At 31.2% G+C, this 18,515-nt stretch overlaps 1 protein-coding gene across 1 annotated transcript; it reads right to left on the bottom strand.

Moving 5' to 3' along the window:
• Positions 1 to 8,930: 8,930 nt before the first annotated feature.
• LOC101244118 (probable prolyl 4-hydroxylase 4) lies at positions 8,931 to 17,473 on the bottom strand. Its single transcript, XM_004229434.5, has 7 exons — positions 17,179 to 17,473; positions 16,428 to 16,485; positions 16,215 to 16,319; positions 13,899 to 13,956; positions 12,869 to 13,044; positions 9,566 to 9,635; positions 8,931 to 9,475 (listed from the first exon to the last, which is right to left on the bottom strand). The coding sequence occupies exons 1-7, from the start codon at positions 17,298 to 17,300 to the stop codon at positions 9,177 to 9,179; spliced, it is 888 nt and encodes a 295-aa protein (XP_004229482.1). The 5' UTR covers positions 17,301 to 17,473; the 3' UTR covers positions 8,931 to 9,176.
• Between the last annotated feature and the right edge of the window lie 1,042 nt (positions 17,474 to 18,515).

Here is an 18,515-nt window from a genome sequence, read left to right as displayed (position 1 = left end):
GCACCAAAAGGGTAAGACATCAATTTGAGATTTGATGCACCGTGATTGGGTTCAAGTCCCATAGAATTATGGCGTAAAACGCCTTATATGGATAAGACATTGAGTTTGAGTCAATGCACCATAATGATGATATAATGATGACTAGGCTTTGATGAAAAGTCTTGAAATTCGTTCTATTGAATTTGCTTCATTCCTTGAAAAGAATGTGGTAGCAACATGTAATAACTCTGAAATCCACCTGTTAACTTGCTCCATTCAATCATATGAATGTGGTAGCAGTGAATGTTAGTCTGAAAGATGACAAATGATTAATGATATGAATAAGGGCGTGGAGGGACATAATTATAATAGTCATCATTGTGGTAATGATAAAAGGAAGAACACTATAAGTTCTTCAAATAGTCCTTCAAAATGTGAAGGCAATTTAAATAAATATGTGAACTTAAAGTTCAAGGGATAATTCAGTTGCATAATGTTGCAAATCAGTTGCCAGAGGAATGCACTGACCCTATGATATAATTCAGCTGCGAATGCTTCAATGTGAAGTCCTTGAAGGACAGAGTCTATGATACGCCGAAAACGTAATAGACCAATTGATTCCAAATATAAAATTCCTTAAAGAAGAAAGGAGCAAATGATCAATATGGTCATGATAATGAGGCAAGTGCTATAAAAGAGCACATTGACATAAAACTTCATAAAATCTTGAAAAAGGTTCAGGTACCTGAAATAATAAAAAATGAAGAGATCTCGATAAGTTATGTCTTGTTGGAATCGATATCAAATAACCGTCGACGGTATCTTTGATATGAGGTAGCGCTCAATGATATAAATTGTGATGAGGATCTTGAATTCAAATCTGTCATATAGTGTGAACAGATAAATGGTTGGCCAAGTAAAATGCACAATTCAAGTATATTTTGTTTCACTTAGAAAAGTGACATTTTGGACTGGTAGTCCATAAATTAAGGTATAATGTCAGTGGGGTACAAATAAGTTATTATGCAATAGTATAACCGTAAGATATCAAATACGGTTTGTGCCTTGGGGCATAAAGGTTTATTGCAAAAATCCTGACATTATTGGAGATGTTTTCTCCTTTGGTGGATGCAATGAGGTTTGTTTTGATCTGGCAACATATGAAAAACTTGAATGCATGTAATGAAAAATTGTAATGAAGGTTATATGAAAATCCTTGAAACAATCCAGGTGTCTGAAGCATATAAAGGTTTGAAAGAAACTTATCCAATAAAGCTTCAAGAATCCTTATATGGATTGAAATAGTCAAGGAAGAAAAAGGATACAAAAGAATGACCCTAATTGTCCTTGTATTTTTATGAAAAGGTCTTGGTAAGACAAAATTTTGTCTTGACCTACAGATTGTTAATTTGACAAATAAAATATTTGTCTAACAGACAACAATGCACATACACTGAAAAATTTTGATGCAATTTTGTGTGGATATATCGCATTCATTGAGTACCCCAATGATTATGAGATCACTTGACATAAATGATGATTCAGTTTGATCTCAAAAGAAGGATAAGAGTTTCTTGGTGATGAAACTCTATCTTGGTGCAATCAGGGCACTAGTGCATCTTACTAACAATATTTGACTAGATATTTGTTTTGCAGTAAATTTACTGGCAAGATTCAGTTTCTCCCCGATAAAGGAAATTGAAATGGTGTTGAACACATGATTGAATATCCTCAAAGGACCATAGTTATGGGCTTATTCTATTCCGAGGAATCCAAAACAAAATTGATTGGTTACGCAGATGCAGAATATTTATCTGATCCGCATAAAGTTCTATCTCAATCACGCTATGTGTTTGCATGTGGAGGCACAATAATATCCTGGGGATCAATGAAGCAAATGTTGCTATGCAGAAATAAAAGTCCTTTATGAAGCAAGTCAAAAGCGCGTCTGGTTGAGATAAATGACACACCATATTCAAGAAATGTGTGGTTTTTCTTTTAAAAAAAGAATATACCAACCACAATGTACAAAGATTGGAGACATCATCACAAGAAATCAAGTGATGTTTTAATCAGGGGGAGTACAATACGCGTTGCACTCTTTTTCCCTTGATCGAGGTTTTTTCCCACTGGATTTTCCTAGCAAGGTTTTTAATGAGGCAACAAATGGTGCGTATCAAAAGATATGTGTACTCTTTTTCCTTCACTAGAATTTTTTCCCACAGGGTTTTTCCTAGTAAGGTTTTAACGAGGCACATTATCTATGGACATCCAAGGGGGAGTGTTATAAATACATTGAATTAAGTGGATAGTCCATAAGGTTGGTACATGAACAACCATTCATATTCACTAGGTTACATGAACCTTTTTGGATAAGAATATATCTATTTATTATGATACTTAATATGGTGACCTTTGGAGTGATTTCTCACTCTATAAATAGGGTTGTTCATTCACTATTGTAATAGATACAGATGAGACTTACATACACTTGAATAAGAAGAAAATTTCCCTTCTTCTATCTATCTCTCTTGTCTTCTTCTCTTTATGAGCTTGATTTTATAACATACACTTTATTATTTTCAAATTTTATTTAGTGAAATTTTACTAATCGATTATATTTTTTTTATGATCTATAGAGATGATAAATTTGAGAGTCAAATAATATAAGAAAAAATTAGAGAATCTTGTTATCTAATCTTTTGCTATCTGTTTCCATTATGAAATATCAAATGCAATGAATCTGTACAGCATATCTTTTCCTAAAGAATATATTTATAGTTTGCAAAGGCTGAATGGAATTAATTAGAATTTTTCTTCTTTTGGTAAAATGCATATATATAATATTTGTGATTATCTTTTCTTTTTTTAAAAGATAACTACATTCTAATATTATTTCATATTCTATTGTGGGTGATGAATTCCAATTCGACAAGAAACTCTGTCCACTATCAAAATGGAATATTTTGACAAAGATGAAATAATAAATACTTTTTTTGTTAAAACTTCTATAAATTAATTCTCGATAAATTAATAATCTTTTTAAAATAATATTTTTTATCGGTCAAGTTGGACCAATGGAAAAATTACCAATTTCGATAATATAATAAGATAATATATTTTCAGAAGAACTCTATATAAATATATGGTCCCATTAATATCATAAATTAATAATTCTCTAAAATACAAATATATCTAAGACAATTTAGTGAAATATGATTATATTGTGATATGATTTTTCTTAAAATTTAGGTATAGTTGAAGCTCATCTCTAAATTTTCTTATAACATTCAAAAGCTCTGGAGTTGTCTTTTCGAATTGTACCATAAAATTATGAAGAATTCTAGATATGATAAGTGTTTCCTTACGCTTATAGTTCCAAAGGTACAATATCATCTTCAACTTCATCATCAACATTATTTTTTCGATGATATTCACAATTTCTTTTGAACTCTAGACCTCTGAATCGAGCCCCGAACCAATTACCCATATCCCGACCCGTTAGCCCAATAAACCAAAAATTGGTTCAGGTTAATGGTTTGATTCGATTTTTGTACAGGTCTATCTGAATAAGTATCACTTTCACTCGGATAATCAAACATGTTATTGAAATTCATTTTAGTATGGTAACCGAGATCATTAATCATGACCTCAAGTTCACGAATGACGTTTTCACAAGTAGGTTCATTTGGATTCTCAAAGATTTCATCTTCCGAACGACTTTTACAATATCGAAAATAATTTGCTATTGTCTCTTGCTGAACATTTGTTGTTCAAAAAGGAATTGCATAATTGATAGCATCCAAAACATTTTGTCCCACTCCATAACGTTCTAATATCCTACGATAAATTATGTTTGATAATACATCTTGAAAGTTCTTATTATCACAACATCACAACGTTGAAATTAATAAGACACAATAATTTTGATGCATTCGTTGTACTTTATGTATGATACTTTTTTTTTATGTGAAAAAATCGATAAATATGATACATAAATTAGTAAGATATATATAGATTTTGAGATAATAAAAATTAACTCATCGAATCTCAAACTATTATTTAAATTAATAAATATTAATTTACCGATTAAACAATATCTCTATAAAAAAATAAAATTTCAGGGTCCCACCTATATTAATTTATAGAGATTTTACTGTATTGTCATTTTTTTAAAAATTAAATGATAAAAATTTTATTTAATATTTTACGATATATTTCTTATTGTATTGATATGCAAAAAAAAATTGTAATTTATTATATTTTTCGTATAATTTTTGAATATTTAAATTTGTTATTTTAAGATATCGAATTAATCTAATTTCATTTTAAAAATTAATCAAATCAAATTTCAAAAATATAATATAAGTTTAAAAGTGGACGGAGGAGTAATTCATCTTCTTCCTATGAACGAAAATTGGACTTTGAGACTCTATTTTTTCTTTATAACAACTGGAAAAAAAATTAAAGAAAATTTTTACTATAAGCTATGCTGCTTCAATTTTTCAGGGTAAAAACTTCAGTTCGTTGATTGTATTTTTCTATACAAGCACGTTTTTTAATGTTGGATACTTTTATATGCCAAAATTTTGCACCATGTGGAAATGTGAACTTTATTTTGGAAAAGGAAAAAAAAATTATTTTTGTGACACATGAATTTAGTTAGTTCATGTGATATTGATGTAAGGAATAAGTATGGCGGAATAACATGTATTTGAGAATAGAAAAAATGAATAGATGATTAATGATAATATATGTATTAAATTAGAATATGGTGCAGTGAATGAGATTGTTTCTATCTTGATTAGAAGTTTTGAATTTGAATTCTTGATAAACAATTTTGGTAGGGAGCGCTCCCCTCCCCCCAATAAAGCCCTACCTAGACTAGTCAGATTCTGATGCGGGTATCAGATATTGGGTGTGAAATCAAAACATCCTTAAACTATATATATCTCAAAATTAATCTACATCTTTAAAGTATTATTTTTAGCAGAAAAGATCCTTTAAGTATTTTTAAAAGTGAACAATTTTCATTCTTTTGTTAGTTGTCGTCAAAAAACTGAAGGATCCTACAAAAACATGAGCAGTTGATCTGACTATCAACAAAAGTTTTCCTGCATAATTTAATTACCTGCTCTTAGAAGTTTCTGAAAAAAATATTAAAAACCGTTGCTTACTGAAACAAAAAATATTTGAAAAGGTGTGAGGATACATGAACTACTCTTTTTCTCATTTACTAATGGAAAAAGAATTTTAATTACTTGTTCTAAGAAGTTCCTGAAAAAAATATTAGAAATATTAGACGTCATTGCTTACTAAAACAAAAAATATTTGGAAGGTGTGACGATACGTGGTCTGCACTTTTTTCTCATTTAATAATGAAAAAAAGCTGGAGCTTAATAATCTTTACTATTTTTAAAGCCAAGTTGTATTTAGATCAATAAGTTTTTGAATCAATTTGATATTGAAGTGATCAAAATATTTATTATATCTCATATTTGAGTTTCATTCTACATTATTAGAACTGAAAGTCACGAACAAACGTTGCTTCTAACATATTCAATTGAGAAGAAAGATATTTCAACTAATAAAAGATTTTTGACAATGCTAAACTCAATTATCAAAAAAGTTCACAATAATATTTTTGACGTATCTAAGAATAGTAATTACGAAGGAATGACTTAATTTTTATGAAATCTGTTAGTTTTCTGATAAATTCAAGTAGAATGATGAAAATTGTTACGTTTAAATATTTGAAGGATATTTTCTGCTAAAGAATAATATTTTAACAATGTAATTTAAATTTAAGACATAAAACATTAGACATTTTCTAGATATATAATCTTATAAACACCTAAAAGATATATGTACTAAACTAGGACTTTTCTAGATATTCTTACAAATACCTAAAAGACATATGTACTAAACTAGGCCTTTTATAGAATAGTCTTATAAATACCTTAGTAGCAAGTACTATAGTCATAATGTAAGTGAAGTTAGTAGAAGTGTACTTATCTTTAAAGAGAATCATTGATTATGAAATCAAGTAGAGTAAGTAAAGATGAATTGTATTCCTCCATCTCTCTTTGAGAAAGAATTTGAATAAATGTGAGTGTTTCTCCTTCCAAAATCAATGGCTTATTGAGTGATGTTATGTGAAAATACAATACATGTGAATTGTGATGTTATTTATGTGAGTTTTGGTACTCATTAAGCTCGTTTCTAGTCATTTATCATGTGTTTCGAATTCAAGTAGAATACCATCTGTTTTTATTTATATTTGTCGTTATTAAATATAAATGGTTCTTAATATTTGTCATTTCACAAAACCAATACATAAGTAATACTATTGAATTTGATCAACCTAGGAAAACTGAATGATTAGTTCATGTCCACTGATTAATTTAATCAAACAAAATAAACTAATATATTTTCATATATTAAAATTTTGACTTCAGGAGAACACTAAATAAAAATACAATAATAAATTTATCTAATTTCTTAAAAACGTGAATTTAAAATGGTGACATATAAATCGGAATGAAGAGAGTATGAGATGGAGCTAGATTGTGGTTCCATTATGATAACACTCCCTCTGTCTCTAGTTACTGTCTACTTTTGAATTGACACACTTATTAAGAAAATAATTATTGATACAGTGAGTTATCATTTTACCCCTATTAATTAGTAGATGATTAAAAACTTAAAATTTTCAAGAAGTTTTACCTTTTTTAAAGTAAGAAAGTGAGGGTATAATATGTAAAAAATATTTTGTTTTTTTTTTAATTTGTCAAAGCAGATAAGTAATTAGGTTTAACAAAAAAATAATAAACAAGTAATTAGGGACAAAAAAGGTAATACAGATGTGATATTGGGCTTGTTTTGAAGTCACAATGAAGTGAACATTGGTTTGGTAAATCTCAAATGTCACTAGCTACTAAAAAAACTAAATCTAGCGACATAAATTTTTTATAGGTAAATAACAATTTTTGTTACTAAATTCAATTAACAACTAATTTTTGTTAATAACAAGCAAAATAGTGACAGGCTAACGACGAACGTCGTTGCTAGATACAGTTCTTTTTAGTATTGACTCTTAAACTTTCTTAAATTTTAAAGATTTGTGAAAACATCCAATTTAAAACAAAACACGGAGAGCTAATAGAAATCAACAAAAGAGGCATGTGGGATAAATGAGATTGTCTGCTACATTCGAGTCCTTCAAATTTTAAAAATTAGCTAAAAGTGATTAATTAATATCAAAACATGTCCAAAATTTGATTTGTTTGTATCAACAACTGAGATCTACAAGTGTTATTTTAAGAAAAAGTTGACCAACAAAAATAAAGTTGCCCTAACAACTACTTAAGTTGTTTGACAACTATTCTTAGTTGTTTAAAATAACTAATGAATGCAATCTCGAAACAACTTTTATAGTTGTTGGAAGAAATATTTGGACAGATAAAGAAGTTGTTCCAACAACTTATTATTAGTTCGTTGTCATTTTTATTTAACTGAAAGACGTTTAAAAAAATATATATTTCTTTTAAATGAGAACTTGCTCTCCATTTATATAAAGTAATGGGTGTTGAAATGATTAAAATTATTCTCTTTTTTTTTTCACAAAAGTGAAACAAATAAGAGTTGGAAATGTTATTCGATTTAATATAATGTCGACTTTTGAGGAATTTGGTATATTTAACTACTTGAATATAAATTTTTTTCAAAGTGATAACTATAATGACAATCTATCAAAACTATTTTCAAAATTCCACTTAAATATTGACAAAGCATATTAGAGAAATTTATCTATTTTTTAAAAAATAAATAAATAAATAAAAATATATATAAACTATTTAAAATTTTCTATCCCAATCATGTATTTAGTAATTTTTTTCTAATTTTTATAACTGTGCGCAAAGAGCGACTAAATTTAATATAATATAATTCCAAGAAGTCGTTTTTAAGGAGGCTGGTGGCCTAATTAAAGATCTGTTTGATCTTCTCTACTAATATTCTATATTTATTAAATAATACTATATTCTTTATTACAACGTGACAACCTACCGGTCCAAGATTTTTTTTGTCTTAAAATGTTTCACTTTAAACAGATAATTATAATTATTGTTACAATTTTATCATGAATGACATGAGGTAGTATTTCTTTTTCTTTTTTTCCGCTTGATATTTGATATTCATATTAAAGTTTAACTAGTTAAAATTTATATTGTGTAGAGCTCTCTATTCAAAAGAAAATACGAAATTTTTCATATTTAAAATTTAAATTTGAGACATCTGATTAAGAAAAAAGTGAGATGCACTAGGTTGGTGAGATTTTCTCTTCTTTTGTGACTTGATAAAGTTGTTGTTTTCCATATATATGTGATGTGATGGGAATCTCATTCTGCTCCAGCCAACATTTTGGTAATATAATATCTGCTTAATAAGTACATTTATATATAAATTGTGATATAAATATATATATATGGAGACTCCAGACAAAAGTAAAACAAAGATTTAATATATAATTGATGCGGAGCATCACCATTTGGATACATAGATTTGGTGATATATGAGTCAAAATTAGGTCTAATTTGCTCTATATCTTTTATACATAGACAAATCTCACCCTATTCTATCTTGTTCTTGCTCGCCTATACATATGGTATTACGCTTGCTCATATCATGACTTCTCACAAGCATGCTAAGCTTATGTATTATTTATCCACGTATTAAAATATTTACACGATTTGATTACTTAAATCTAATAAATTGTTCACACTTAACACCAAGCATTAAAAAGATGATTAATTAATTGTTGGATGAATCAAATACAAAGCGTGTAAATGAAAAGCTATCCCCAATTTTACTTTGCCAACGAGAATCTGCTAACATTCTTGTGTCAAGTCTAAACTTTCTGAGCTAATGGATGCACCATAATTTACATATCATTCCCTAAATAAACACTCTTTAAATTTGTATTAGATGGTAACTGCAAAACCTAATTAGAGTCTCGTAATGTTTTACATATACACCCACAAAGAAGAAAGAAAATAGTACAAGATTACTTGCAAAATTGAGTAAAATAGCAAGAACACGACCCGACAGATGATATCATCTGAAAAAACACGAGACAAACAAACGAAAAAGAGAAAGAACTAGTGTGTTTTTGAACTGATTCAAGTGGAAGAAACAAGTTAACAAGATTTGCAGCTCTTTCTACAGCTTCCTGGGAGGTCTGTACTTCCAACCATATATTCTGGGTTCTTGGTGCATTCCCCAAGTGCAGCCCATCTCTCACAATTCTCGTTATGATCAGCACAATGTCCTCCTTCAGAATCCACTGTTTTGTCAAATGAATCCACATGAATCCACTTGGTTGCTGACCACTTCTCACCCTCCATAACAGGGCATCCACCGTGGAGGCTCATAGGATCAGGTACAGCATTTGGATGGAGACTGAAAAAAAGAAGTGCATCTCCTTTTCGTGGTTTAACTAAAACAGAAACAGAAGCAAATGCAGATTAGGTTTTGTAGCAACTGGGAACAATGCAACATTATTGAGCAGTTTGTATTGTAGGCTCACCAGCAATACCCCTCTTTGCACACTCGGACAAACTGTCGTCAGCTGCCATTGACCTACGCCGAGTTGATACCTGTAAGGATAATCAGTTTTTATAGAGAAACATATAACTGATAAACAATGACATTTTTCTATTTACAAAATGAACGGAAAACAATGATTTAGGAAATTGAATCTGGAACTGAGACGAAGAAGCAGATAGCAAAGCAAAGTTACCCTTGCTAATATGAATCAAAAGTCATGTCACGAGGAAGATCTAATCCAATAAAGAGCAAAGAGAAAAGAGATGAATAAAATGAAAGATAAAAGTGACATTAATCACCCCACAGTTCATGAAGTTGCCCACTTGATAGCATGTCTTCCTGAGTGTAATACGTAACAGAAGCAAAAATGCAGCTTTACTATTCTAAAGATACCCTAATTAAGACAACTATATGCCACCACATCAACATGCGCACAACACTTCTGCCCTATTTCTACTCCTACTGCTGCTAAATGCTAGTAGAATGCAAAGGTACCTATTACCATGATGGTATATTTAATTTTGGCTTAAGTCATCTACGGCCACTTAAAGTTGTCCACATATTTCACTTAAACACCTCAACATGTCCATTTTCCTATTAGACACTTCAACCTTACAAAATAAATACCTATCAAACATTTTTCTGACACCTAATTAAAAAATAAAGTGCGTGCAACACACACGCAGTTGATGTGGCAAAATAACAAATTAAATTACGACATGTGGCATTTTAGTTTAATTATCTTAAATAAATGAAATTAAAATACCAAAAAATCTAAATCTAAAAAAAAAAGAGTTTCAACCAGAAAAAAAAGAAAAGAAAAATCCACCTCACCCCACCCACCCCAAACCTCCCCTTCTTCTCTTTCCCTTAAAGATAACCCTTTCCACCATTGTTGTTGTTCATCAAAAAAAAAAGTGGAGATTTTAACATATACTAACTAAGAATTTTTTATTTTTGTTTCTCTTTATCCCGTCTTTTTGTTCCTATTTGGAATTGATATTGTTATTTTTTTACAAAAAATACATTATAATTAATTTTGTTTTCGAATTTTGTTTCTACTTTGTTGTGGAAGAAGAAGGGGTTTTGTATGCGTCTCCATTTTTTCTAGTAAGGAGATGTGGATGATAGCCTTCGTTTTTCCCAGCAAAAAAATATGGATGGTGGTATCCATTTTTTCCGGCCAAAAAGATGTCAAGATATAATTTTAAATCTGAAAAATTAAAACAATGACAAGAAGAAATATGATAAAACAAACATATTAAGGCTTGAAATGTAAGGAATTAGTGATGTTTGGATTTATTATTGCCTTGGAATTCTTATGTTAATGTTGGATTGTTATGAAGAAATAGGAGCAGGGGTGATGCAATTATGAAAAGGAGGATTTGAAAAGATTGTTATTTTTTTAAAAAAAATAATGAGAAAAAAAGTTTGAAAATTTCTGATTAAATGATTCACGCGCTTATTAAGGCGTGAATCTCACTTTTTTGCCACATGTACACAACGTGTTTAAATGGTTCAAATTCAGAACAGTCCAAGTGTTCAATAGGTATAAGTTCTAGTTAAAGTGTTTAAGTGAAATATGTGGACAACTTTAAGGGGCCGTCTATAACTTAAGCCTTTAATTTTTTTATGATTGTTGAAGTGTGTGACCATCTCATCAAAATGCTTAAGTTGTTAGGGGGAGTACATTTTTATTTTTCTTAATCAAGTATCAACACACCCCCTAACGTATAGGCATGATTCTCTTTTCATAGGCCGAACACGTGGGAATTCTTTTTATAGATGGATGGTTGTGATACTCAAACTCACGACCTCTGCCAAATGCAATACCATGTTGAAATGTGTGATCCTTTAACCTAAAAGCTTAAACTGTTCGAGGAGTACACTTTTATTTTCTTAATTAAGTTTCAACACGCCCCCTCACATACAGTCTTGCCTCTCTTTTTTTCATAGGCCAAGCACATGGAAATATTTTTGTTAATGGGTGGGCAGTAAGACTCAAACTCACAACTTCTACCGCTTGATCTCATACTATATTGAAGTGTGTGACCATCTCATCTAAAAGTTTAAGTTGTCATAAAGAGCACATTTTATTTACTTAAATTATGTCTTCAACAGTCCCCCCACATGAACTGACCTGACTTATTTTAGGGTGTCAAAAACATGAAAATTGTTTTTATATAAGGTGGCGGTGAGACTTGAACCCAAGATATTTACTGCTTTGCTACCATGTTAAGAAATGAACTTGGGTTGCAGGAGTGTTAGCGTCCCACATTAATGTAAGATGGGATAAATTTCTTCTTAGTATGTCTTGGACAATCCTCACATCATGAGCTAGCTTTAGAGTTAAGTCAGGCTCAAGCCATTTCTTGACAATGATAAAGTAAAGCACGACATTTATCTTTGATTACGATTTAGGTGAAAAGGAAGGGTGGAGAAAAGCAAAAGAGGTAGCTAAAAATTATTTTCTTTATTGATAAGGAAGTAGAAGAGGATGGGACGCAGAAGTAGAAAGGTCTTTTAGTTTTTCCAGTCACTCTGGAACTGGTTCACAAGGAGGAAATACTTATCTTTTGCTTCCCCTCAAATCCTCCCAAACAATAAGAAGCAAGTGATGAACACCTAACTGAAGGGAAACAAACCAAGGAGCTTCTTATCCTTTGACCTTCCACTCCCCCTCAGAGGCAGACCCAAGTGGTCTCCAGGGGGTTCACCGGCAAAAAATTACTCCGTACATACACAGTAAATTTTCTTCAATAACAAAGAGAAGCTAATGGCGCAGTGGCAAGTCTCCTTGAATTAAGTTGTACGTCACTGGTTCAAATCCTAGTGAAAGCGTTTTACTTTTTCAGTTTCAGTTTTTTTTTAGTTTATTTTTTACTTTTTCAGTTTCAGGTTTTCATTTTTTAGTTTTTTTTTTTACTCTAAAAACGTGTTAAAAGTGTGGTTTAAACCCAAAAAAATTCAAGGTTCCCATTTCTAAAGTCTTATTTACACGTTTTTACTTTCATTTTTCAAAGCCCCTAAACGGAAATCCTGGGTCCGCCACTGCTCCCCCTGGTAGAACCAGATATGCTGAAAAATATCTTTTCATTTTTTTTCTAAAATGTCATCATCATGAATTTCTAGACTAATCTTTGGTTTGAAAGCCTATCTCAAATGATGATATTCAAGGAGACAAAGTAGCATAAAACAAACTCATACATGGCACCTAATAAGCAAAAATATGGTGTATTGTATCAGTGCAAAGGAATAAAAAAAGGTAGAAACACAAACTAACCTCTGCTTCGGGGAAAACAGTTTCACCACCTTTCTCTACATCACTGAGATACATGAGTACAGTGGCTAAACGGTGTCCACCACGAACAATATTAACCTTGTCGGTGAAGTAATCATAGTGTGGCTCATATCTCTGTCCTTCCTCATATCTTAGAACTTGTATGTCTTCTCCATTCTCTGGGGGAGAGAAAAAAGAAATAAGCATCAAACTGAAACCCCTAGACATAGTATGGACCATAAAGAGAGTGAAAGCATCTAAGTCTACAACAACAGATTTTGGAATAAATTTGATTTCATAAAACCACAGCCAAAGATACTAAGTCCTTCAAACAGCACTTTCCTTCTAACATGTTACTTCTCACTGACACCGTGCATTGTTCAATCTTTAGTTTATCTCCTTTTTCAACCAGAGAATCACCTTATATCATATATATCTTTGCACTCACTCTAATATGGTAGGACTGAAAGTTCAGAACTTAACAAAAGATGAATAGTTTAGCAGTATTGTACAAGTATTAGACAGTACATAAGTTAATAAAATTAATACCATCTCTCAATAGAGCACACGGATAAGAAGCATATAAAATCTTGCAATGACCAATAGGTGTGAGAGAGACAGATAAAACAGAATATTAAATTATATGACTAAATGAACAGTGAAACAGAAGGGATAGCTTGGAAAATTATGATTTCATACTTTCTTTGTTTCTTCTACCTGATTATTCTTTTAGCATCACACCATGCAAATTTTTCTTCTAAAGATTATCCAAAACGTTTATAAAACTTAACAAAATTCCAACGCTCCGATCTATTTAAGGATTTATGACGGAGTATATATGGATTGATCAATTACTGATGTTGAATCAATCACCGCAAAATATTTTCTTGAAGTCAGTAAAGAATAGCAATCAAGTATATTTTATTTGTGCCAGACATACTTTACGTGGGAATTAAGAAGAGTCTTCAAATTTGCACTAATTATGGATGGTTTGGTTATCCTAGATTGGGATATCCTTCGGAATAAGTCAGACCTTTAGGTAGAAAAGTCCAAGTCGCTATCTTCTCCTCTATCCCTGTGACAATAGGATCCTGCAGCAAAAAAAAATAAAAAAATAAAGAGCTGACACAATCAAAGATACAGGATTGTAAAATTGTGTATCGAGTAGACAGCAAATGGTTTTTCAAAAAAAAGATCAGTGCCTATGTTACTCAGACTCTTCAAAAATATCTGTGGGTGTGTAGGATTCTCCAGAAGTAGTGTATTTTTGGAGAATCAGACACAAGTGTGACATTGAAAGTGAAGAGTCAGCGCAACTTAGATCAGCGCCATATGTTTCCATCACTATTCGTGCTAATTGCTTAAGGAAGCAGTGACCCATTAAAAGTTTAAAAAATAAATTTCCTACATATTCTGGATCTCTACAACTCATCTGAAACCACTGAATATTGGAAATAATAACAGTTACTATTTTATTAGATGATCACCAAATAATCGTTGTTACATTAATCATTTCTATAGGAGCTATATGTGGGTTTTAGTTACTTATTGTCTTATTCTCATTCACAAAAACAATTTAATTGGAAAAAAAGGTCATTGAATCAAGTAGTAATTCCAAACCGAACAGGTCTCAACAATCTTGTTTCTCAGAGAATTTGTTTTTCTGTGTGCTAGTCGACTATTAATGTCTCTGTGTCTTTCTTCTCCCCTAAGCATGCTAAATTATTTAAAGCAGGTATCATTAGCATCAAATGTATTCTCCCACTCAAAACAGCAAACAGTATTAAGGAAAAAGTAGAAATTTTTGCTTTATTATTTTGACAGAAATGGACCCTTAATTTGATGCATATCTCATACTTTCTAGGAAGAATCAAAAATGGATGTCAAATCCCCAATTGGTTCTCATAAATTGATAAGTTTGACTTAGACTAGTGCTTTTATTCGGACAAACATACAGGCAAGATTTCAACAGTTACAATCAATTATTTATGATTGTAGAGATAGGTTCAACTTATTCTTACTATGTCAAAGTATCCTACTAGGTTAGGAAAGGATTCTAAACGAACTATGACATATACATGTAATAGAACTGTAGATCTTTCCAACTAAGTGCACTAAGAAACATTCCACCAACCAGTTAGTATTGGCCTAGCTGCTGATAGTTTCAGCCTACAGGTCCTCCAGCTTAGAAACACACTCAAAAACTGAAAAAAAGCATGGTGGAAGTAGAAAAAATTAACAAAAATCATTTACCACATAACAAGAATTTCAAACCTTTTCCATGCTTCATACTGTTTCAACACTTAAATATCTTCTCATTTTGGAGAACATCACATCAGTGACATCCTCCTAATCAGCAATCTCACAAACAATATCACCACTTAAAAAATAAAACCAAATGCATGAAAACTCAGCACAGGAAATGTGGAGGCATAGTAAGAATGTTTGAACTATAGAAAATGGGGTCTATATACAAAAGGGCTAATGTTTAAGTTCTAATATTACCATACACCAGAATCAACATAACATTTGGGTCCTGATAAGTTATTGCAAGAATTTCACATAAGAAACAAGCCATTAACTGATCTTTTTAATCATATAACCAGCAGGAAATACAGAGAACTTCTAGTACTTTTCCTTTGTATTCTTATTTACTGTAATGTTGGCCTTAGATGAATTCAATTGGGGAACATAACCTCATATAGCTGAACCCAACTTGTTTGGAACTGAAACAGAGTTGCTGCTATTAACAATTTATTCTTCGGATCTCAAAGTTAAACAGAAGAAGAACATATAACCAGCAGGAAATATAGAGAACTTCTAGTACTTTTCATTTGTATTCTTATTTTCTGTAATGTTGGCCTTAGATGAATTCAATTGGGAAACATAACCCCATATAGCTCAACCCAACTTGTTTGGAACTGAGGCAGAGTTGCTGCTATTAATAATTTATTCTTTGCATCTCAAAGGTAAACAGAAGAATGCAAACAGATGCCCCTAGGGAGCAACTTGCCTTTCTTTCATTCCAATGCTCCTGGAAGAGCCCAATGCTCTTCATTATAAAGCATGTCTTTTTTTGGTATAAACTTCTTAAAAGAACCACCATACTTGTGCACCCGGTGGAGTTATGGATCCATCAACAAAAGGATCTTCTGACCCAGGAATGATCCTCTACCACATTTAAATGATAGAAATTCATAAAACTAGAAATAAACGTCACATTCAGATTTTAAATATTTATGCTTAGTTGCTAACTCATTTTTGCAACTTAGATAAACAATAACACTGTAGTATTTATGAAGTAAATACGATTTAGCAATACGACAATGAGAAGAGTTAAAAAACAAACCTTTGCTTTGCTAATGAACATTCCGGAGCTAGTCCTGACCTCACTAAGCTTACTTTCCCCAGATTCATTATCTGCAACAGCTGATCTCTTCAACTCTTTTTTCGCCTACACCACAATTGACAAATAAGCTCCAACACAAACAGATCTAACAACTTTATCCAACCAAACATAAAATAACATTCTCCAAAAGTATAAATCTAAATAAACACTCACAAGAGATATCAAATGATTACATTCTTCGTCCGTAAGAAAACCTTCATACACAAAAGCTCTGCAAACAGTCACAAATAGCAAACTCTGTAAAACACTACAGCATTACGAAACTCTTCAAAAACTTGGCTTTTTGCCCAAAAATATTGCAACTTTGAAAACTTAGAAAGCGGAAAATGAAGGAATACCTAGCTTTTCATGAAATATGTATAGCTAAATCAAGGAAAATTGGAAAATAAATTCAAAATTGAATATTTTTTCAACTAAAATGTTGCACTTTCTAGCCTTGAAACCAAAAAAATAGTGAAATATCTGTTACCGTGAAAAACATATAGCTAAATGGGCGAGATAATACAATATTACAGGCAAAAGGACAAAATATTGCACTTCCCTTAGCTTTGAAACCAGAAGATAGTGACATACATACATTTCCATGAAAAAACATAAAGCTAAATCAGTGAAATACTACAATGTTGCAGGAAAATCTTAAACCTTGTTCTTTATCCATTTTTTGCACCAATATTGCATTTTCTTAGCTTCAAAAGCAAAAGATCGTCAATCGGTGGACCATTACAACATCACTGAGAAAATAAAATAAAATTGACCTTTTCGTCCTGCAATACTGAACTTTTTCTTAGCTCCAAAATCGGAAAATAGACATAAAATTACAGGGGAAAAAACTCAAAATGTTGAATTCCTATCCGATAACATTGCAATTTTCTGAGGTTTTTGAAGTGGGAAAAGAGTGAAATACCTAGGTTTCCATGAAATTTGCTTGACTTTAGAGGGATTGATGATTGCTGAGCATGATGATTTTGTAACGAACACAACGATCAAGAAGAAGAAGAAAGTGAAGATCTGCGAGAAGATATTCATAATTGAAATTTTCTCGGGAAAATGTTGAAACCAATTCGCGTGAACTGTCAGTTGAATATTCAGCAAATTAAACAGATCGTCGCTATTATTTTATTTCTCTTTTCATCCCTTCTTTGAAAATAAATTGTACCAACTTCCTTAGGAAGCTTTTTCAAAGTTGGATTTCTTGATGTAAATTAAAATTGGGAAAATTACGCAATAAAATAAATTTATATTATTTAATTACTAATTATAGCTATAATTTATTATAATTATTACTCGCGATTAATATTATACATTAATTACGTGAGCTGACTTCGAATTTATATGATTATTCATGTTTGTATATGAATAATTCGCCGGAATATACAAATACATATTTATGATACACAACTATATAATCTATATACATATACAATTCACTTCTCTCCCACTCTCTGCCCTCTCTCGATCGTCTCTCTCCTCCCTCTTCCAATCTCTCTCGCCTCTCGCCTCTCTCTCCCAATCTTGCTTGCCCTATATACAAATGTATATGTATAATAAACAATTAAATACATATATAATTCACCTCTCTCCGCTCTCTGCCCTCTCTAACTCGCCGCTCTCCTCCCTCTTCCAATCTCTCTTGACATATATACAAAATATATATGTATAATATACAATTATCTAACCAATATACATATAGAATTCACCTTTCTCCCACTCTTTTCCCCCTCCCTCTCTCCTCTCTTCCCTCTCTCCAAGTCTTGCTCGCCTCCTCCATATAACATGTAGCTATACATTGTAATTAACAAACTATATCTATAGAGAGTAATTAATTATTTTTAAGTGGCTACATGTAAAAATATCCCATTTAAATTTAGTCAAACTAAAATACAGATACTAAACATCGAGTGGAAAATAAAAAATTAAATTAATTATAATATTGTTCCTCTAGATCGGAATCGTGTTTTTGATATAAACTATGTTATTTTTTCCCAACTTAGAGAATGTTACGTTTATAGAGCGAAATTGTCTAATGGACCTTCGTACTTGTACGCATTTGTATTATGGACCCTTCTACTTAAGTATTTATCCATTGAACCATTAGACTCAATCAAAAGAAGATTTTTAAACTCCTCTTATCATTTATAGTTCACGCGCTCTAAATATACAGGATAAAAATTGGAGACAAGATTTTAGTCTAAAGGCCATGAAGTTATATAATGATTTCAAAATCATTCTACAATGTTGTTA

The sequence above is a fragment of the Solanum lycopersicum genome, chromosome 1 (assembly GCF_036512215.1).
Source record: "Solanum lycopersicum chromosome 1, SLM_r2.1".
Classification (NCBI taxonomy): Eukaryota; Viridiplantae; Streptophyta; class Magnoliopsida; order Solanales; family Solanaceae; genus Solanum; species Solanum lycopersicum.
The sequence above is the reverse complement of the archived record's forward strand: the minus strand, read 5'-3'. Positions and strand labels throughout refer to the sequence as shown.

What these genes read in the sequence shown, in the direction of transcription:
- LOC101244118 (XM_004229434.5), bottom strand. Translation starts at nt 17,300, where the DNA reads ATGAATATCTTCTCGCAGATCTTCACTTTCTTCTTCTTCTTGATCGTT. An exon ending in CAAATTTCATGGAAACCTAG is followed by an intron (nt 16,486 to 17,178) that starts GTATTTCACTCT and finishes GACTGTTTGCAG; the next exon opens with AGCTTTTGTGTATGAAGGTT. An exon ending in TGTTCATTAGCAAAGCAAAG is followed by an intron (nt 13,957 to 16,214) that starts GTTTGTTTTTTA and finishes TTTTTGCTGCAG; the next exon opens with GATCCTATTGTCACAGGGAT.